The sequence below is a fragment of the Sesamum indicum genome, linkage group LG4 (genome assembly GCF_026168435.1).
Source record: "Sesamum indicum cultivar Baizhima isolate 11 linkage group LG4, ASM2616843v1, whole genome shotgun sequence".
NCBI classification, from domain to species: domain Eukaryota; kingdom Viridiplantae; phylum Streptophyta; class Magnoliopsida; order Lamiales; family Pedaliaceae; genus Sesamum; species Sesamum indicum.
The window spans coordinates 8,150,276-8,174,049 of NC_142660.1; the positions used below are offsets into that span (position 1 = coordinate 8,150,276).

The 23,774-nt window shown below is 37.9% G+C and overlaps 1 protein-coding gene across 2 annotated transcripts; it reads right to left on the minus strand.

Annotated features, from left to right (window-relative positions):
* Positions 1-4,226: 4,226 nt before the first annotated feature.
* LOC105159801 (RING/U-box superfamily protein) lies at positions 4,227-15,085 on the minus strand. Of its 2 annotated transcripts, none has more exons than XM_011076996.3 (12): positions 14,466-15,085; positions 11,871-11,987; positions 11,565-11,757; positions 11,222-11,388; positions 11,042-11,147; positions 10,411-10,472; positions 8,001-8,082; positions 7,219-7,276; positions 6,981-7,081; positions 4,981-5,064; positions 4,836-4,906; positions 4,227-4,673 (listed from the first exon to the last, which is right to left on the minus strand). In XM_011076996.3, exons 1-12 carry the CDS (start codon positions 14,837-14,839, stop codon positions 4,544-4,546), a joined length of 1,545 nt encoding a protein of 514 aa, XP_011075298.1. In that variant the 5' UTR covers positions 14,840-15,085; the 3' UTR covers positions 4,227-4,543. The 2 variants fall into 2 exon arrangements, with proteins under 2 accessions (XP_011075298.1, XP_011075296.1); XM_011076994.3 differs by having other exon boundaries at positions 10,973-11,147; positions 14,466-15,083.
* Positions 15,086-23,774: the final 8,689 nt, after the last annotated feature.

Sequence of the window (23,774 nt, forward strand, 5' to 3'; positions counted from 1 at the left end):
GAATTAATGGCTTATGTTTTACTAATTAAAAATATATATTGAAAATACCGAATGCCTGATACTTCAAAGAGAACACGCCTTTGAAATCGATTTAAAATTCTTTTATTTTACGCTTTCGCTGTGTTCATGGTCATACAGATTCTTTCGATTTCTACTCTTACCATCTAATGATGAGCAACTTGATAATGAGTTTGTTGCTAACTCTTTTGGCGAATTTTCCTCCTATGATGCCACTTTTCCACCCCTCATACCAACTCTGCTTCTTCCTGCTGCTTACTCCTCTCCTTCGAAACATTTCCACCTCTCCACTTGATTCTTGGTTTGGAAGCCCTTCACCAAGCACCCTTTGCTTGCGCGGCTCCATCGAAGGCCTCTCCATCGTCGTCCTCGTGGACAATGTTGGTTCTCATAACATTATTCAGCCGAGCATCATCCAGCACCTCCACTTATCAGTTCAGCTTCTCTCCCCCTTTGTTGTCATGGTGGGAAATGGTGACATCGCCGCTTTTTGGAGTTTTGACCTACAACTCCATTAACGCTATAGAATCCTACATTTACAGTCCCTCTATAAATGCTCCCTATTCGTGGCGCCATCCTTGTCCTTGGGGTGCCATGGCTTCAAATTTTGGGGCCATTTCTTTCTGGCTTCTTCCGTGCCTTCCATACATTTTTACCACCAAAACACTCTCGTTACCCTTACCTGTATATCCTCCCCAATTGTCAAACATGCCTCCCTTCATCAACTTTGTCTCCTGGTTGCTACAAATGTCGTAATTTCAACCTTTACCATTTTTTTGGCCCCCTAGACTGTCTAACTCTCTCAATCCATTATCTAGCCCACCTTACTGACTGACCCTCTAACCTCTTACTCATCTTATAGGAAAATGCCCCTGTTTCCACCCACACTTCCTCCCTACCGGCCCCTTGGGCACGTAACCACCTTATTCACTTACAACCTCACTTAGCTCCATTTAATATTCTGCCTTATCGATACCCCCATTATCAAAAAGAAACCATGGCCCAACTCATCTCTGCAATGCTCCACAATGGCCTTTTTTGCTGAAAATCATCCCATTGTATTCCTCAGTACTTCTCGTCAAGAAAAAGGATGGTACATGGCGTTTTTGCATTGACTATCGCGCCCTCAATGCCGTCACCATTCGCGATCAATTTCCAAATACAATACTGGATGAACTTCTAGATGAATTGTATGGCACTTCTTATTTTTTGAAAATAGACAACCTTTCCGGTTACCATCCGATTCTGATGGCAAAGAAAGACGTCCAGAAGGCAGCTTTTCACACTATCGACGGGCATTTTGAGTTCCTTCAGTTGCCTTTCAGCCTCACCAATGTGCCGTCCACTTTCAAGCTAAGATGAATGATCTCTTGAGGTCGTTCCTTCTCGATTTTTACTTGTCTTCTTTTACGATATACTCATTTACAGCCCCACTTGGAGGGATCATCTACATCATGTCAAGCTCGTTTAACACACTCTAGTGACTCACCAGTTTTTTGCTAAACTCTCCAAATGCCAATTTGGTGTCCAAACAGTGGAGTATCTCGGCCACATTGTCTTCGAGCAGGGTGTTGAGCCTGATCCGTCAAAAGTTCAAGTCATACATGGCTGGCCTGTTCCGAACTCCTTGATGGACCTTCGGGCATTCCTTGGGCTCACCGGTTTCTATCGACAATCTGTGCGTCACTCCTCCAGCATTGCAGGGCCATCGATTGACTTGCTAAAACCCAGCACCTTTGCATGGACCGATGCAGCCATGCACGCGTTTCAGTCACTCAAGGCGACATTGACTTCACCCCCTGTTCTCACTCTTCCAAGCTTCTCTCTCCCTTTTGACCTTACAACAGGTGCATCTAATATTGTTGTTGGTGTTGTTTTATATTAACAGTGTCACCCTATCACCTTTTACAGCAAAAATATGTGTCCTCAGGTTCAAGCTTCCTCTACCTTTGTTAGGGAATTATTTGCTATCATGGAGGCCATAAAGAAATGACGATAATACTTGTCGGGAAACACCTTCTGCATATTCACGGACCACAAAAGTCTTAAGGAGCTTCTCAAGCAAACAATACAAAGTCGGAGCAACAAAATTGGTTGACTAAACTGTTGGGGTATAGTTTCAAAATCTACTTCAAACCGGGGACGGAAATGTCATCCCCGATGTGCTGTCTCTCCTACCGGAGGCTACTCCCAAGTTTCTCGCCTCGGTCAACTTCCCCACAGCCTCCGTGCTTGATCGTTATAGCATTTCTTCTCTAATACTGCTAACGGCCCTGAACTGCTTTGGAAATTTCGAACATAGACCATAATGCAACAATTCTTCTCAGAGAAGGGTGGACTCTTATACCACCAATATAGATTATTCATTCCTCTAAGCTCAGGTATTGCACCCTCACTTTTGACTGAGTTTCACTAACCCCCTGTTGGAGGACATTCCAGGACTAAGGCCACACTTAACAGTTTATCCGGATCCTTTTATTGGCCTGGTATGCTTGCGGATGTTAAGAAATTTGTGAAAGAGTGCACGGTCTGTCAACACAACAAATGCACCCCATAGGCTCCGTATGGCCTTCTGCAGCCGTTGTCAATATTCCACCAAGTATGGGAGGTTCCACCATGGGCTAATGAGACTACCATTTGGGTTGTTGACCGCTTGAGTAAAATCGCTCATTTCACTGCTCTTCCCACACATTTGACTTCCACTACCTTGGCTACAATTTTTTTATTCACTAGTTATCGACTTCACGGAGCCCCGTAAACAATTATTAGCAATTGCTCCTTCGTTAGTCGATTTTCGCAAGAGCAATTGTCGGGTACGATTTTGAACTACAGCAGATCCTACCACCCGCAAACGGACGGCCAAACAAAAGTGCTCAATCGGTGTCTTGAGACGTACTTCTGGTGCTTCGTCAGTGCTCAGCCGCAGAAATGGACTCACTCTTGCCCCTAGCTGAGTTTTGGTATAACACTTCCAACACCATCTACATGTCCCCATTTAAGGCCCTTTATGGACGGAAACCACCTACCTTGATCGGGTTATTCACCAGGTAGCTCAAAATTGGAGTCCTTGATTCCACCTTCACCTAACGGCAAACCATTTTGCAGCGACTTAAAACTAATTTACAGAGGGTGCACCAAAGTATGTCCCAACAAATTAACTCCAAGAGGCTTGACAAGAAGTTTCTTGAAGGGGATTGGGTTTTTCTTAAACTCCAACCACGCCAGGTTTTGGTGCAACCACGTTCTTCACAGAAGCTCAATACTCACTAGTTTGGGCCATTCCGCATTCTACGTCAAATTGGGAAAGTGGCTTTGTGAGCATGAGCTACCACCGGCAACGCACATTCATTCAGTCTTTCATGTCTACCTGCTGAAACCATGTTATGGCTCTCCTTGCAACCAAGTTTGTCCCCCGACACACCGCACCCTTGGGTGTGAATCTCCCTGTTGCTCCAATCCAGATTCTTGATCGCCGCCTCATACCTTCTTCGTCAGACGGTTCCCGACATAACATTTTGGTTCATTGGGCTGGACAGGATGAAACAGAGGCTACTTGATAATTTCTTGATGATTTTGTAGAAACCTCCAACTCAGGCTTTGTGGACGAGGCCCTTCTTGAAGGGTGTAGGGATGTTATAGTGGAAGTAGCCTAGACCAGGCCCAAACAGAAAATTAGAAAATCGCCCGTCATGACTAAATTTTCCTCCCCCACAATTTCTGGGTTTGTTCTTGTGCTCCTCGCCAGACTCCATTGTTGTCTAACAGCCACTTCTTCTACATTCTTCTCAACACCTTTTCTCTCTCTTGCTGGGAACCTGACAGCACGCTTGAAATACGGCTGGTGCAAGGACGTGTACATAATTCAATTGCCAATAAAGATTGGCCGACAAGTTAAAAAGTTCTTATATAATTTTGGGTTTTTAATTTGATGACCAGCCCTCAGATGGATAACAGGAAATGGATAGGCAAAGGGTCTTGATCTAGGCGTTCTCAATTTGCAAACAAGGATGAAAATGGTTTTCTGTGCGAAATGGTGGTTGTGGTGTTTGTGATGTGTGTATGACTGCACAGTGAGGTACAGAAATCAGAGTTGGGATGGAGGTTAGAATTGAAAATTTCAAGGCCATTTGCTAAGGAAATATGAAAATTGCGCAGGTTATTACTATATTTTCACCCCAAAAACAGAAAAACAAAGAGCTACAAAGATCGAAATTCAAAAGACATGCTCTCATTTACATCAAACACAGAACATATGTTTTCACCAATCTTCCGCACCAGTATTCATTTTATGTGATCATTTTTCCACTAAGAGGTGGACTTGACTCTTCCCTTTCCCTCTTTAAGAAGGCAAAAAAGAAAATAGATACATAGAACTACCCCATACTAAAAGCCTTTTCCCTTTTCTATCCCTAATTCTATGCTACCAACATTCAATCAAATAATGGCCGTGTATGGTATCTTCCTACCTCGAGCAGAGTATCGGGGTACATTTCGACAAGTTATATCCCCAAAATCAAGTGTAAGCCTATCGGCTGCTATTCTGAACTGGTTGAGCTACACACCTATCCTCCAAATCATGGGAAGTTGGAATTTTTCTCAAAGAACGGTATTGTAACCGCACATTTTCGCCACTTTCAATAATCTTAAGCAAATACCTGCATGAAAGAGCAGCATATGAGCATATAACATCCAATGAATCAGTAACACTTTATGCAAGTGAATAGGTCCTTGCCAAATACTTGCAAGCACATATTTCTAAGCTTCTAAATGAAATTCAAGTCAATCTCATTAGTCCCTGCTATGATTATGTAACTAACCAGCCATTCAGACACTGTGATGTAATCACTGCTTCCTTGCCAACAAACTTATCAGGCGTCCGCCTGTTTCCCTGCATGGTTTGTTTCCTTCAAAACACGTTTGCATGTGAGAAAAATCATGGCAAGCAGGATGGGAGTAATTTACCTTGATAATAACCTTCTCATTAACTGAGAAAGGAAATTGTACACCTTTATGTGACCCATTTTCTGGAGTGAGATCACCATTTTCCTGAAGAGTTGGACAAAAGAGCATTAAATATGCAATCATGAACATTTTGCTTTCTATTTTGTTCATGTTTCATTTGTGGGCATTAAGGAGTGGGGTGGGAGCTCAATTATACTAAAACCAATAAAGACACATCAAGATATGTGGTGTAGCCCTATAAAGATACAAAAGAAGCTTCTCGCAAGTTTCTATAATAACAAAAGGGAATCTCCCAAGGAAACCTCCTCAGATCACAGGCGGACATGAACACATAAATCACGGTTTCTGGAACTTCTACCAATGATCATTTAACAATATCAACCATGTATTGCATCGGCCCATTCATCGAGCAAGCTACTAGAGTTATATAATGAAAGTGGCATCTAAAAGATATGTCAACACTACCTGTAATAAGAAAATAAAAAAAGATTTTAATTGTGTCTACTCCCCTTTAAGATTGTCACATTACAAGACTCCCCTCCTTTTGTAATTATGAAGATACCATTCTTGGCCTTCCCTCGAGAGCCATAGTTTTGGACAAAATATACTGCCCTCAGCAAGAAAGAATTAGTGAATTTCTTAACTTACCCCTAACTTAATTTCAGCATTATATTTTACTAAATAACCATACTTGGTAAGATTTGAATCACAGAAGGCCTGTAGATGTATACATAAAGGGGCCAAAGTGTAGCGAAGTGTGCGAGAAACATAGCCAATTAGCCATTGCATCCGGCCATTTAAGGTCAAGAAATTAGCCGCTGGTAGTTGTCTGTCATCGCAGATATGGAAAATAGCCTCTACTAATTTTGTCAAAAACAAAAGGCTTGATCAAGCACTTCTACTAATCTAGAATTTAAATATGAACTATGAAAATTAACAGGGTGCAGAATGTAATAAACTACTGGATCTTAAAGTTTCCTTTTCCAGAAAGTTCCTCTATAGATTTATTTTGCCTGTCTCTATTAAACATAGGAATCCATGCTTATCATAATTTGACAATACTTTTAAAATATATTGTGAGCCAAGAAAATGTCTAAATCACGAAAAATGTAGAATACATTGACACAAAATTATTGACTGGTCTGATTTAGAAAATAGTTCATATATCTAATTCAGAAAAAAGTACTTTATTTAAATTTATATAAAACATTTAAAAATTCTCTTTGTCCTGTTATCTTCCTCTCACTTTTTGTTTTCTAATTCATATCTCCTCTTTCTGTTTCTGTTTCCAGCCATTACATATATTCTCTTCTAGAGCGTGGCAATTGGCAAATAGGGATGCTGAGGGAGGGAGAGGCGATAGTAAACGAGGAGGATTCAAATAGGGATGATGAGGGAGGGAGAGGCAACAGTAAATGAGGAGGATTCAGCCTTAACCCCATGAGCCCAATTCAAGAGCCAAACACAAAATACAATTGGTGACAGATGTATTATCTATATTCAGAAAACTTTGAAGTTTTAAATGAAATTTAATTACCATACAAAAACAGCACTCCAATCATAGAAACATTACAAATACCCCTCATTCTAGTTATAGATATTTCCAGGACATCTAGGGGCACAACAGTCATTTAATAATTTAACAATTTGACCATTTTCCTATTTTTTTTTCCAGTAGAGCAATATGGTCAGTGAAACTTCCATTTGGATTTTTAATGCCTTCGCTAGAAGGTTTTTGTAATTATGAAAGAGAGGAGTTGATACTAGCTTGTTTAGAGGAAAGGTATATATATAATAAACCAAACATAATTCTAGAGGGAAGGAATATATAATAAACTAAACATAAAAGTAGAAGATTTATCTGTTCTCACAACACAGATCCACATACTCCATGCTTCAACTAGAATACACGAATTGGGGGTATTTTGGTTAACTTCCATCATAAGTGGTACCAGTTCCAAAGACTAGTTATTACAAGCAGGCAAGCAACAAAAGCTTACCCTTTGCTCACTTGCTTCCTTCCTGCGTTTCCGGAGAGCTACATTATGAAATAGTCTGCGATCATCCTCTTGCTTCACTGCAAGAGCTGCAGCTCTCAGAGCTGTATGTATCAGCAAGAGATTACCACCATGAGCACAAAGAAGATATAGATGCTAAAGATAGAGAATCAGTGGACATGAAAGACAGTGTTTGTGTGTGCCACGGGTGAGGGGGAAGACAGAAATGACCATGTATTACCGTGATTAGGGATCATAGACCCAGCCTCAATTTCTGAATTGCAGAGTGTGCATTTGGACTGCAATGGCAAAGCGTCAAAATTACAAGTCTTTCTTTTTCTAATATAGATGGACTGCAGAGCAAATAATTATTAAATTACATTAAATTCTCATAAGTACAAGCCAAACACTTAAAGGGTTCCATTGTCCAAAAGTTGGTAGATAAGTGAAATTATTGGTTTAATAAGTCAAGCCTCAAATACCAAAACTTTGAAGGTGTAAAATGTTATCCTCTAAAAGCAATCTTCGTACAAAGAAATGCATCTTTCATCAGCAATTCTCACACACAATGACTCGGTTCAGAAAGCCTAAAGAAAACGACAGTTCGTAGGAAGGGTCAGATGTTTAGCGCATAATTTCCATGATTTTTGCATGCGGAGCTATACATGTATTCAGATGTTCGATTGGATTATGGCCTCCCCCTGAAGTAAATGAGAAGTAATTGCTTTAGCATTGGGTTTCTTTCCAGAAAATAAGGCAAGATAGTTGAGCCTCCAGCTCTATGAAACTAGAAGAGTATTCGACCTCAGAGCATTGCGTGTGACATTAGTTACATGCAAGGGGCAGTCTTGCGAGGCCACCTATATACTACTGCTGAGAGATGAGCTCAGTTTGATGAATTCAGCCAGCAGACATGTCAGTATTTAGTCATAAGCTGTAAGACTTCACAGTTATGCTTGTATTCAGGCCATGAATGTAAACTTCCAAACTCAAGCGACATGATGGACAATTGGGCCCACTTACCATTTCAATTACCTTCCTCAGCATAAGACCACCAAATGAATGCCCACAAGAAACCAGCATAGCATCCTCAAGGAATGCGCCCCTGGAGAATCCTCAATTTCAAACAGGGAATTTTAGAACCGACGCACATGCAATGAAGAAAACCAAATATCCACTCACGAATCATGCTCATGACAAAGTACTGAAAGGTTTAATACAACATCGCAAAACATATATAGAGGAACTGTTTCTCCAAATTATTGATCATAAAAATATATTACAAATGTAAGACGGCCAACTATTTCAAGGAAGCTATAAATGATAGCTGTCAAGGGCCCTAGGTGACTGAGGCACAAAGCTGTCCTGGGTGTAAGGAGCAAGGCAGAAACAATCAGTGCTTGATCAAAGTAAGGTGTGTGCATATTTGCATCATATATCAACCACCAATACTGTTCAACAACTATAAAGCAATAAACATAAAGAAAAATTAAAGATAACACCACAACCCACTTTGCGGAAAATTTAACATATAGAAAGGAAACTCAACCAATTAAAACCTAAAAATTTCAACAAAAACAATCTTCTTGATGGGTTTGCCAGTGTCCCAGGGACCAAAGACTATTAGATATAAATTAGTTACTTTTGTTGGGACTTTAGTGTATTTGGGTCCAACTGAATGCAACTATCATTTGGCGATCACTACTTCACTAATAGCTACACTTGGGAAAAAAACTAACCATAAGTTGGCTCCCTTTGTTGCAAGGCAATAGGTTTGCATAAAGTTACCTTTCCATTTCTGTAGAAATTAGCCAAAAGTTGTCCTTTATCCTAGTGTTTATGATGACTTAGTTTCCCCCATCATTCTGATCTCAGTTCTACTATAAGTTCATTCTTCAATCAAGAAAAATGGAAATAAAGAAATGACGAAGTTAACTTCAATAAAAGTTCTATTTTAAGGCATCATAAATGAAACTGTGTAACTGCTCTTACATGTGGCATGCCCTAATTGTATTACATAGAACCAAAAGAGGTCCTTAGAATAAGGCACTTTCCCAATATTTAGCATGGCAGGAAAGACAGCATAAAGTAGTTTAAGAATAAGGCTTCAACAGTTACAAGAAATAATGACTCAGATGGATTCTAAAACACAAGTAATTTGCAGAAAAAGAAGAAGATGAAAGCCTGTTTACATTCTAAATTGACTTTCTCTTCAGCAAGAGTGCTTTAAGTTGCCCTGTGCCTTTCGAAAAGACCCAGATGCACAAAGGCACATGGCTGGTTGAAGGCCAGTGTGGAAGGCCTTGTAGGGCACTAAGCTTGTGCCAACCTGCACATCACTCCTAAGCATGTGCCCTGTACACTCTTCTAGGGACAAACACAAAGACATAGATCAAGTTCATTGACGACTATGTTAAAGCGATTCTCCTAAATCAGCAAGTTCTCCATCAGTAATAACCAGAGTCCTACTTGATAACCGTCGTTAATTTATTTTGTTTCCCAAATGAAAAGGAACACAAGTTTCAGGTTTTACATTGATGATACTATCATGATATGTTGGCAAATCAATACAATTGGTGACCAGTAGTGAAGGAACTTGACATACTTACATTTCCACTCACCCTTTATCCCCAAGAAAAAGCATCTTAATAGAATTCCAACCATCCAACCAATCACCATACACACTAAACAGCCACCTCAAATAGATCCAAAACTCTAATTTGAGAGCATAAAAATTTCCTTTTTTCCCCTTGTCATTTTTTTTTCCTTTTTCCTTTTTTTTTTTTTTTGGGGGGGGGGGGGGGGGGGTGGGGCGGGGACTGCAGGAGGGGGGTGTTTAGAATTATAGATTAGGAACGCTCTAATCTATAAAAGTTTTCCCACATGACATTCCCAAGGGACAGTTACTGTGAAATCCCAGTTCAACTGTGCTGAAGATCTAACAATAAAATAATTTAAACAACACCCTCTTAGCACTTTTCTACACTAACCCAACTTCATAATGAAGTTCAGCAATGAGTCTAGTAGTGATATTAAGCATTGTCTGAAAGAGAGCACGCCATATTACCTTAACAAATGCTGATCCCATCCAACTAAGAAAAAATTGAGCTTGCTAGAAGTTTTCTCAAAGGTGTCTTTCACAATATATGATAGGAAAGAAAAAAATATCCGTTGCATAAATCAAATTCATAATATCTCCCTATTCTGCTGTAGTTATATTTAATTATATGGTTATCCTAACCTGATCCATTTGCAATATCCAACATACGTTTCAAATTATCAAAAGGAAAAAAAACTAATAAGAGATTATTATTTATGAATTAGATAAAATCATATATATGCCAAGGATAAGGACTTCTATCAATTATAATAATACCAACCAACTCAAAGGTAAGAGAAAGGAATATTCTAACTTGGAGCCGATCTAACTTACGATAAGGGATCTGATAGAACACTTCTCAATGATGGTTCCCTATTCAAATTATCTGCAGGTACCTGTTGATGCAGATCCAAAATGAGACCTCATCACATACTACAGTCAAATTATGTCATCTTCCAGCAAAAGGAGATAGACAAAGTAATACTATTGGCAATTGAAAAGAAAAACCACCCAACTCAAAGCTGCCCATCAGAAAACAACAAATGAAAAGAACACGAACATTGACAGCCTCCAAATTTGCAACAAGGAATTGAATAACTTTAATCAATCAAAATATACTTATTTGTTATCTGACAGAAATAAACCAGGAAAAGGAACAATAATGGTTGAGAACCGAGCCTAAGAACTTTGTACCATATCAAATATCAACTTGGGGAAGTTCGATTAATCAAAAGCAAGGATATAATAACCTTGCAAATCCAGAGAAATTGTGTAAACTTCGACAAGATCACAGTTTTTGGGACCAGAGTTTAATCAAATCAGGCAAAAGTCATTGGAAAATTCATTTTTCACCTCCAAATTAACTGCTTCTAAGAATCCTCAGATAAGTGCTTACATAAGCATTATCAGTATGGTTACACAATACATCTTCCTCAGCAGAAAGGTCATCCATAAACTGGCTTACAGATATCGGCACATAGCTCGGAGGAATTACATGCCCAGCTGCTGCAATTGGAGTACAGTCCAATACTGCATTGCCTTGTGGCATGAGCCTAAATGCCAGTGACGTCCTAGATGAAGAAAGTCAGTCCCTAGCTGAAGAAAATCACATGTGACATATCAAACATCTTCTCAAAATACATACCTTCCACCAGTTGCAGGGTTCAGAAGATTATCAGGTGTGGCCCGATATGAAGCAGCAGGCCGAAGTCCTGCAGTGGCGTGGCCTAGAGCCTTCCCTGTAAGCAGTAAAAGGTCCCCAGGCGCCAAGCTGCTATCTGCTTGGTACCAACGGCCATTGGGGTCACAAACCTATGGTTGGTGAAATGGACAACTCATAGAAATTACTCCAGGAATTCCCAAGTATAAAATAAGACTCACAATAGGTTCAACAGATCTTTAGAAAGAAAAAGATAACAAGAACATCTATGTTGAGAAAATAAATAGATACTCAAATTATATCATCAAAATTATATTAAGAAGTCCACCTGAAGACCAGGAGCATCTGAGGAAATCAGCATTAACAAACCCTTCTCTGCTTCACAACTCAATCCAAGCTTCCCTCCCCCAGCTGCACCTTTTCCTTGCTGCGAGGTTATCTGGGAGAAGGTGGCAACAAGGACCGATGAAGATGCCTCATTAGCAGGCAATGGGTTATCATCAAGCAAGTGATTAAAAACACTGCAGAAAATGAAATATTTCAAGAAGTCAGCATCAAGTAAGAAATGTGTGATTTTCACGATACATAGATGCATCACAGAAAAATAAAAGAAAATCACATTCATAGTTCTTACTCGCTTCGCAGACGGAGATGTCTTGCAATAGCAGATAAAGCAGCACGAGCTGCCCTTCCCATGCATCTGAAAATGTCTGCCATGCATGGAGGAGATGCATCCACATCTTCCAAAGGCCTATGCTAATGGCAATATTAGAGTGTTAAAATTGCAATAAAAGAGAAATTTCCACTGAGACCAACCTGGCAAAGAGCGTAAGTATTGAGAAAGTTACAAAGAGACAACTTAACTTGAAATGAAAACCACCAGCTTGCATATCTAGACAGAAATCGATAACTTCTATATTTACTGAGAACTGACATACAGAAAACTCTTGGGCTCTAGTGCCCGTCATTGCTTGCACTTCATCCTTGAACAAATGCAATATGAGTTTTTGGCCTTCTTGAATGAAAAAGTAATGAGATTTAAAGAAGATAATCAAAGTGTACCATGCTTCGACTTTGCATTTCTATGTTCATATGTTAAAAGCTAATCAAGCAAACCAGAAAAGTCTGTTTCAGGATAAAGAATAATAAAAAATCTAAATGGCAGTTGTGCCAGTTGTAACTATAGGAAAAAGAACCGGTTCAGCCAAAAACAATGGTTTCAAAACTTTACACCTGTTCTGCAACCAAGATCAGCATACAATGAATTGCTCCACTTCATAAAAGCATTCAGCACTTCAAAATTTTAACCGAACCTGGTTTCAGCAGACCAAAACAGAGTCTCAAAGTAAAAGTGAAAATCACCAGTCAAATAAACCAAACTGCAACATCACCATTTTAGAAAACATAATTTTAATTGTTTGCAGCATTTCTCACACCACCAGTCTAAGACAACCTATTGAACTGCAATAGGCAAGAAATTAGCTTCATCTGCCTTCTCTCTTTACTAACTTAGGTTTAATTAGGTGATTAGAAAAGCCCAACCTACTAATTGCCTGACAAGAAGCTAGTCACCTTTTTCTCCAGATAAATTAAGGAGATCCCATATTTTGTCACAAATCTAAGTTAATTAAGAGGAGATCCAGACTCCTAATACTTGGAAAGTCTTCCAGATCTTCTACCATTTTCTTTTCTTGGCACATTACATTGAAAGGAATCCTTCAAAGTCCAGTCTCTTTTCCATATTCAAATATGAGGCCCCAACTTATTTTAAAGATCAATAATATTTTCAGGAGGAGATGTAAAGCGCACATATTAGGATCTAAATTCAGCCACTGGTTTAAACATAAACAAGAAATGTCGTTACAACTATTTACTGGTTGTAAAAGATGGCCTAAATCCAAGGTCCATTATCTGTGTATGAAACCTACATACATTCTCATCTGAGAGCAACAAGTTTGTACGAACAATTCTACATAATGGTATTGGATAAATGACAAAGTATTACTATTAGAGACTAGATAAAAAGAATATGAAATCAAATGTAAACTTATACAAGAAAAGAATGAAGTGCAAAACATTGTTAGACAGATACGTGGCTAGGAATAAGAAATTCAAAGGAAATGACTGTGGCGTAGACCCTTTGAAAACAACTCCCTTTTCCATATTTTGGACTTCAGCTCTTAGCAATAGTTGGTTAATACTGCGTAGTTTGAGGTGAAACTTTTTCCCTTCTGAACCACATCAATACATAACATAGACTATCCAAAAGGATCCTAGTGCAGTTTCAGTACTCCTCAACTCAAACAGGGAGATCGTTTTCGATGTCTTCTCACCAATCTTTTCTTGCCACCAAAGAAAGAAATGAAATAACCCAACCTTGTTAAGAAACGGGAAATATCAGGGTCCTAGTGCAATTCCACCTTTGCAGAAGTCAATATTTCAGCGTAGATGTCTACTTCAATATATATATGCATCCTTTTATGAATTTAATACTTTAACAGTAGAATAAACTAGGGGAAAAACTCTATAACCCATTCATCCAACATTGGATGTATATTCTTAACTAAACCAGAAAAAGGTATTGGTTGAATCTGAAAGGTGAGAGCTTAATGCATCTATACAAGTTTAGCCTTCAAAGCAACAGGAGAATCAGTCAGTTCCATAATATAATTGGAATGTAACTTTGGAAGGTAGACTACTCATTTAAGAAATAAGACATTTTATATGGATTTCAGAAAATGAATGGAAATTTCGAGTATCAGTAGAGGGAGTCTAAATAAAAGTAGATTTGAAGAACACCAGACAGTATATTAGACTGTCAAACTAAAAATCACCAGGTGCATAATTGCAGATCAGTATAATTGAGCCGATTCCCTAAAATTCCTTTTCTCAAATTTGTGCTTCTTAAGTCTGCACCAATAGCTGCCGTCCTTGCCTTAATCCAGTCTTGCCAATGCGCCCAATACAATATTCAAAGCATAAAGGCAAATAGTGTTTCCAGGTGTTGCAACATAATCAACAGAATCATATGAGTTTCTTCCATCACCTATAAGGGCCTCCACGGCTGTCCGAGGTAGCTCCCACTTTAGTTCCACAACTACACACTCCTTTTTTCCTTATTTATTTCACAAATATTAACCAAAACCACATAGAAGAAACCCGAAGAAGGAAAGAGAAAACCCACAGACAATTCAAACCAAATGGAAAAAAAATATAAAAAAAAAATTACCTTCCAGCTCTGTAAGTATAAACCCCTCGGCCACCCTTCCTAGTGCGAAAGTAGAGGCGGGCGGACTCCAGGGCGCAACGTAGCAAGGCGGCATCCTCGGGGCCGAGCTCAATGACGGCGGCGTTGTGGCGCATGAGTGAATTGGACAAGGCGTCTACGGCCCTTATGTAGGGGCCCATGGGGGTACCATCATAGGGCAAAATGTCGGAGAGTCGAATTCTAGAGGGGGCGTCCAGAGAGAGAGGAGAAGGCGAAGGCAGGCGGTGACTATGACTGTGGCTGTGGCTTGGAGGGGATCTAATACTACCAATAGCCGCAGAACTCGGCGGAGGATTGCCGTGATTCTGATGCTGATGCATCATCGTCGTCACCATCGATCATTATGTTTCTTCTTCTTATTGTTAGTATTAGGCAGCATCAGAACAAACCGGGGAAAAAAACGTTGTGGGGTTACTGTATTGGGGAATTGGGGTTAGGGGAGGTTTTGGAAGCCAGGAGTTTGGGGGTGGTGGTGTAATTCTCGCGAGGATCATCGGTTCAATTTTCTTCACATTCTCGTAAATTTGTTTGGAAGGATAAAGAGCGAATACATAGTGTCTATTACAAAAAATTGTAATTTTGGTGTAAGTATATGGATTATATTGTGATTTTGGTACCAAAATTTGAAAAAAAGATTAAAAAGGTGCCCTAAAATAGTCTATCCCTGCAATTTTGGTACCATAGTTAAATGGTTAACTGCAAATGCAATTTTGGTACCATAGTTAAATGGTTAACGGCAAATGCACGTGGCCGTTAAGAGAGGCTTGTATGGGGCAAAATCAAGCCGTTGGCTCTTGTGGGAAATGGAAATTTCCTATGTTATTTTTAAGTCCGTTCCCACCTATTTTCACCATCTTTCTTCCATTTTATTATTTATTTTGTGTTTATAAGGTGAAAATAATATCTTCATCTAAGTTCTAGCTCACTTGTTCGTGGGGACATGGACAACAAAAACCCTGGTAGGTTCATTGCCATGAATATTCTATGAGCAAGTTATTATAGCAACAAAAACTGCAAAAATTTACAACTGAAACATGAACCGAAGCAGGTTCTCAAACAATTAAAATAACAATAAGAGGCCCGAAATTAAAGCAGCAGAAACCATAAATTTACAGGCCCAGCAACAACAACAGAAGCAAAATATTTATAGAAAAATAGAAACTCAAACAAATTGGAATAGAACAAAACTGTAGCAAAATGACACTACGAGTATATCTCCCCTAAATATGACACTTAAAGTATATCATATATATATGCACAAAATCCAATCCCTACGGAATATACATACATAATCTTATCGTCACAATAAGCACAATTAACTTTTCATCCACTGATGAAATAGGTGATTAAACAGCCAATTGGATTTGCGGTCTTGGGAACTATTCAAGCGATCTTTACTTACGTGATATTGCCCTGATGAATATAGTAAGTATTCATCTTTGGTATATGTATTTATTGTACTTACCAATTACGTCAAATGTCATTTTAACATCACAACAGATGCCCACATACCATTTACATAACTTATATAGTTGGGTTGAGCATTGGATGGTGGTTATGAAATCAACTTTTGAGGGTTGGTGCGAAATGTTCTAAGTCGAGGACTCGAGACTGAGTATCGAGAGTCCTATTGGGACTTGCACTAAATATTGCACTTATTGGATGAGTATCGTGCTTCATCAGCGATAGACGTTGGAAGACTATGCAATTTCAGTGGGTTAGTTGACAAGGTAGTCAACTAATGAACTGACTCATGGGGAATCGTCATATTGAAGCCTAAGAGGCTTGGTCGGTGTGACTAGAGTTCTCCAGCTACAGTAGTATGGGAGTAGTCCTCCCATTTGAGAAACCATGGCAGTCACATGCACAAGATAGTTGTATCTTGAATCTAACGAGAGGTGATTGTGTTTAGAGGTGGTAATTAGACCTGGACCCGGCAAGACCCGCCTCGAACCCACCCCTATCCAAAAAATTAAAAACGGGGCGGGTTATGGGTCCTAACACCTAGGACCTGGCTGGGTCCGGGGCGGGTCACGAGCCATTCCCGAGACCCACCCAAGAATAATTATTTAATATGTATATATATTATTTTACTTTATTTTGATAGAATAAATACTAACAAAATATTATATCATTTTATTTGTTTATTTTTAGGTATTTGTTCAACAATTGATAAAATAAAAATTATCCCATAATACTTAACGAGAAAAAAGTTGTTAGTAACGTATAATTTTTATAAATTGTTTGAATTATTTTTTTATGAATAATTTCATTTGTACTTGAGAGTTTATTTTTTAAACTTGAATATTTGAGTTAGGCTATGAACCATTTTATTTGTAATTAATACGTTAAATTTTCTTTTATATATATTTGTAAAATAAATAAAAAAACAAAAAGAACCAGGTCTACCAGGTTAGACCCGTCCCAGGGCAGGGCAGAGCGGGTCCAGGGTCCTCCCCGAAGTTGGTGGGGGGGGGGCACCCAAACCCACCCCATTGCCACCCCTAATTGTGCAACAAATATGATCATTATAAGCTTTGTCCAGCGTAGTCAGAATGTGTAATGAGGACAATGGTTTCAAGAAGAGGATTTGTCTCCTGTCAATATGTGACAGCAGTATCTCCTATGCTGTTGGAGACGCATTCGTGCCTTATAAATCTGTAGCTACAGTAGTTGGTTGAATAGGAAATGGTTTCCTATGTCGAGCAACTAAGCAAAACGCGATTTCAAGTATTAAAACATAGATGTCTAATTTAGGATGGGAATCGACACCAAATTCCATGCCCTAGACTAAGGTCGGGAGATGTTAGTTAAAAAGACCGTACCCGTATGGAATTCGGGAGCCTAAATGTTCACACGTATATTCACCTAGTCTCTAGTGCCATGGACCGTTGCTAGACGACCACCTATGATAGTGGGTTTTCTTGGTCAATGCTTGATCAAGAATGATCAATTAGATTAAACTTAATTAATAGGTAGTGTTGGACACTAGCCCAAGTTTAATTAGAAGGTGAACCTAAAGAATCACACACAAATCACAGTGGAAGGACAAGAAATTAATTTGAAATTAATTCTCGAAGATGTAAATAATTAGATTATTTACACATGGGATGATCTATTGGATGGATAATTCAAAATTAAATTAATTGAATTAATTTAATTGGGTTTGCTTTAATTAATAAATTAAATTTATTAGAGAGAATTGAGCTTATGTCTTTAATTGGATTAAATGACATTAGGTTTAATTTAATTTGAGTTTTATTAAATAAGATTTAATTAAGTTCATTGGGCTTTAAGTTTATTTTAATTTGATTAAAATAAAACCCAATCCACAAGATTAAGGCCCACTAGCAAAAAGAGTTGACTTCTATTGTTGGAATGACGGTTAGTGAAGTTGCACTTTTGGAAAGTGCAAATTTAACCATATTTGAACCCTTCTCTATATAACATGATTAGATTATACCATATAGGAAGGGGTTGCTTTGTAGGTAGGTGGAATGTATCTAAACACATTTTCACCTTTCCATACTAAGCATATATATCTATTAATTTTCGTCATTCATACAACAATACATAGTGAAAAGTGTAGAGAACACGCACTCCATCCTTCTCCAAGCAATGTAACCCTCGGCCTTTCTCTCTTTCTCCCCCTCTCATTCCTCTAATTCTCTAACTCTTTATCTAGGATCAAGTGTAGAGTTGTAGAAAATTCTTGATGAAAAAAATACACTAACTGATAGTGTGGTTCTCTTTCATCATATTCCAACCGATTTTGATTTCTTCTAACAAAGAGATCAAAATCATCCTATCAGGGCATGGTGTGGATCATCTCTAGACGGCTACTACATTGGAGCCTAGGGTGAACAAGGGGTTGAACATGAATTGCCAGTTGAAACATTAATGAGGTAAAATTTTATTTAAATATCGTATCTCGTTTGTTCTTTAATTTATAGCCTAATATGTTGGATGCATTATTTTATTTTACTTTAATCTACAATAACTACATCAAATGTTCGAGAATACTAAGGGTATACACCTTGGTTGGTCATAGAATTAATTTTAGTTATGCGTATTATTATCATTTCGCTTTTACTTTACCCACGCTTCCACTTGCACGTTCTCAGGCCAATCCCTTCATCCACAAAATTATATAAACACACACACACACACACCCCCAAACACCATAAAATGAAACTATTATAATTAGTTCACAAGCCATCTATATTTTAACTCGTACACATTCCGAAATGTGATTTCTATTTTTACTAACGGGTGAGGAGAAAACTGCATACTGGTCGACTTGACTGAAATTTAAGGTTTGGACTTAGCCCTCTATGGGTAAACGCCGCAAAATCTATTCCTAAAAAGTATAAGAGGGGTAATAAGCCTGCAACTCAGTAAGTAATAATCAACATCTGAAAACGAGTGGATCGGCTCGGAATCAGGGCGAAAACATGGAAAGGCGAAAAATAAAAGAAATAAATGATCTTCAAGAGGTGTATCCTTGAACATTCTCGAGCTATCTTGTATAAATGTAGAAATAAGCTAATAAAATAAATCCACGTTATAGATTATGGAGAAAATGAGAAGCAATACGTAAATGGAGAAAATTACTTTTGTCGTTTTAATCGGCTACAGATGTTGAACTCTTTTTCGGCGTACGTCCACACAAGAATCCAATGTAGGAGCCCTCTAATATTATCCACACCACACCACAAATATGCAATTTGTCCCGTGCAAGCAAGAAACAATTCTTGGAAGAGAAATCAAAAAACTACATCATTGCTTAGTGGACTTTTGATCTACCTAGTTATTGACTTGGTTCTAAACCAAGAAGAACATGAGAGACAGAGAGGGTGAGATTGATGAAAAAACAACCTTTTGGCAGAGCAAGAAGTCAACTAAGGTAAGAAGTAACGAGTTGTGGAAGAGTTGGAATGAAGTTGGGAGCAAAGGGAGGAAGACATAGTCAACTAGGTAACTTTTCTATCTCCACCAACTTCTCGTAAATTCTCTAACCCCCTGTAATTCGAAAATCTTAAAACCAAGCAGCCGATTTTTCTTCTCCATGAAAGATAAGTTGACCTAGACAAGGTCAATATGGGTTAGGCTTGGTGCATTTGGACCAGACTTGATTAATTTGCAATAAATTAAATGGAGCCCAATAACTACCTGTTGGGCTTATTATTTAATCTAATTAAATAAAATACCCAACAGAGAAAACTGATCAAGTGAATATTTAATTCAATTAAACATTCACAATCCCAAAAATACACTTAATTAATTAAATAAATCCAATTCACTTAATTAATTAAGCCCAATCAAACATAATTAGTCTAACTAATTATATCTAGCCAATTTTTTAATTAATGAATCAAATCCACTAATTAAACAAGTTCATGTACTAACTAATTAACGGATCCAATTCACTTATTAATTAGTCCAAGCCTCTTAAATTAATCCATGAATTTGTCTAATTAGTGGATTTGATTAATAAGTGAATTGGATTCGTTAATTAGTTAGTACATGAACTAGTTTTAATTAGTGGGTTTGATTCATTAATTAAAAATTAGCTAGCTATAATTAGTTAGACTAATTATATTTGATTGGACCTAATTAATTAAGTGAATTGGATTTATTTAATTAAGTAAGTGTATTTTTGGGATTGTGAGTGTTTAATTGGATAAATATTCACTTGATTAGTTTTCTGTGTTGGGCAATTTATTTAATTAGATTAAATAATAAGCCCAACAAAATTAGTCATTGCGCTCAATTTAATTTTTTGGGACAAATTAATTGAGCCCGGTCCAAATACACCAAGCCTAGCCCAGGTTGACCTTGTCTAGGTCAATCCAGAGAGAAAAATAGCTGCTAAGGTTTAAGTTTTGTGGATGACTTTTGACATTTCTCTATGTAGGTTTAACTCATTTTTTGATGTGGCCCCCATTCATTCCAAATCTAAGGATCATAAGATTGATGACCTCTTCATATGAATTTTTAGCCTGTCTCTTCAAGCCTTTTAGCTGTTCCTGGACTTTTGCTAGGTTTAGCCAATGGATTTGGAAAGAAAGGTTGTTGGCAAAAGCTTGGGTCGGGTGATGGAGGAGTTTCAGAAAGTTGGTGGAAGTAGGAAAGTGATCTAGTTGACTAGGTCTTTCCCCCTTTTACTCCCAACTTGATTCCAACTCTTCCACAACCATAATACAAAAAATCTAGCCATTTTTGTCTCCCCAAGGCTAAAAAATTTTGTGTTGCACCTCCCATCTCATGTTCTTCGTCATTTAGAACCAAGTCTGAACTAGGTAGATTAAAAAGTACACTAAGCAATAATGTAGTTTTTTTTTTTATCCCTCTTCGAGGATTTGTTTTTTACACGGACGATAACAAATTTCGCATTTTCGGTATGGTGTATGATATTAGAGGGCTCCTATATTGGAGTCTTACGTGGACGTAAGCAAGAGATTGGAATCAACGCATGAAACCTAATGAAGAAAACAAAGAAGGTATGACCCTGGTATAGTTTATCTTGCACCCTCTCGGTTTCTTACTTTAATTATACGGCCTATAATTTTATGTTATTTTACATTGAATACCCGAAAAAAAGATCAAGGGTACATCCCTCGATTAGGGTTTTACACTTTGATTTTGTTAATTTTGATTTTTTGCGTTTCCGCCGTGCTTCTCTGGCTTCTTCAAGTGCTATCAAAGCTCCGTTCGGCATATAGGCCTACAATTTACATGCTTACGTGTTTATCAGCATGTTGACGAGTTTAATCAGCTTTTAAAGCATGTTTTTATTGCTTTAATTGAATATCTAGATTTAGAAATTATGTGTTTAATTTTGCTTTTAATTTGAGCATAAGGAATTTTTAAAAAATTGTATATTTTCTGAAAATTCATTTAATCTTATTATTTTAGAAATTACAGGGGAAAAAAAAGCAACATTGTCGTTGCACTGTCGATCGGCTAGCCGGTAGGCGCCTAGCAACTTGGCCTGCCGAGTGGTTGGACCGTTTTTTTCTCTTCTTTCAAAAAAAAAATATTTTTTTGGTATTTCTGTATATTTTCTGAGATGATTAATTTTGGTGAATTTATTTTTTTATATTTTATATTTCCTAAAATGAAATTACTAAAATTAATTTGGAATGGATTTTCAAAAAAAGATACTTTTGCATGGGTTGCACTTGTGTCCATCTCTATTACATTATTTTACATATAATTTTTGGGTTTGAATATGTGATATTATATCATATTGGTTATCATATGTGATTTATGTGCATGATTTCTTGGTGATTTTCGTACTTATTTGTGTTGTTAATTGGATTAATATGGATGATCACAAAACCCTTGGGCCATATGTATGGTTTCTTTTTATCTATTGGGTTGGGGCTTGCGTTCCTCTTAGGTTTTTTTATCTCTCTCGTTTTTATCCTTAACATAATGAAGCTTCCTTTCTCCCTGCCTTTGTACTCTCCCCAACTGCTGATTGGGGTTTCTAATTTTTTTATGATGTAATGAAAGTAGATAGAAGGTGAGGACATTTACTTTTTATAAATAATATATGAGGAAGGCAAGCGCAAGGCAATGGAGGTCCATGAAGAGGCTATTGGATGGCCCATAGATGATCCATGGAGAAGAGGCAGGGTGGAGTTCATGATGGAGAGCAAAAGAGAATAAAGAGGAGAATTACAAGGTTCATTATCGGTTAGTGGGTTAAATATCTTGTAATAGCGTAGGTCTAACCTAAATTGACCATAGGTCCACAGAGGACTCAGTGGGTCACATAGGTTTTGGACTTGTGATCATCCAACAACGCATGCTAGGTTTGAGTTTTTGTATGTGATGCGTTTTACTAATGCGTTTAATATATTGGACATTATCTGCAAAACTTAACAAATTGTGATGAGGTCTCCGTCAAACATAAAATCCAGCTCTCACTTAGTTGGACCAAGTTAATATTAGACCTAAAATAGAAATAAAATAAAAATTGTTTATTCCAAGCCTTCCATCCATGACAAAAGTGAGGAAGCTAATGTCACCTAGTTGTGGTCCCACGGGTTGTGGCATATTTGGAATAAAATAAAGCTGCATTATTGTTGTGAATAAAGTGAATATGCTTTTGTTTCCATATCTCACGAGTCGTGGAGGGCGATGTAGTGCTATGATTTGTTGATTTGTCAGGTCTAATGCCGAGTAATATGATTCATTAGGAAGTCATTGGGATCATAGGAAGAGGCGATGAAAAATATCTTGGAGATCTCGTAGTATGAGAATGGTATTGGATACCTTTCATAAGGTTATTTTTCAAGTGAATCGTAAAAGCGAGGCATGAAGAATTTCACCTATGGACTCCGAATCCGCTAGGAGATGGTTTCTCGAAACTCCGTTTGAGAGTGATGGGCTTTCATAGAAATAGTGGGAGAGATTAATGATTAAAGACTCATTCTTAACTTGAACTCAATATTTTGATAATCTACTATTTTTCTGTTAATCGTAGATGTCTAAGAACCCATTAACCTCTATATTTGAGGCAAACAAATTTGATGGGACCAACTACACTAATTGATGAGAAATATAAGGATAGTCCTCGATTTCAAGAACCAGATTTATGTTCTAGAAAAGTCTCTCCTTAGACTTTGCCTAAGGGGTCCCTGCTCAGAGTATGTCTGACGTTCAACAAATTTGAACAGTGGCATGAGGATAACCAGAAAGTACGCAGTATCGTACTGGCCTTCTTGACTAATGAGACCCATAAATAGTACGAAAGATATGATGATGTTTGGTCGATAATGTTCCACATGAAAGGCCTTTATGCGGTACCAGACCGCCATATTAGATATGCCGTGACGAAGGCATTCTTAGATGTAAGAATAATTGAGGGGTCGTCTATATGAGAGCATGGAGTGATGACGATATCCCTATTAGAGAAGTTCAAAGACATAGAGGCTGATATCGAAAGGGATGAAATGTACATTGACGTGATCCTAAAATCTCTACCTCCCTTATTTGATCAATTTATTGTAAACTACAACATGAATGAGATTGATAAAAGCCTTCATGAGTTGATAAATATGTTCATCTAATACAAGACAATGATTGAAAAAATTACGCTGTCGATACTACTGGGAGATCTTCAACCTCTAAAGCGAAAGGCAAGGATGTCAGACGCTGAAGAGGAAGAAGAATGAGACATCAACAATTGCTGCTAGCACTTCAAGTGCTCCTGTTACACCACTAAGCGGCGGGTGAAGAAAAGAGGAAAAACGTTCG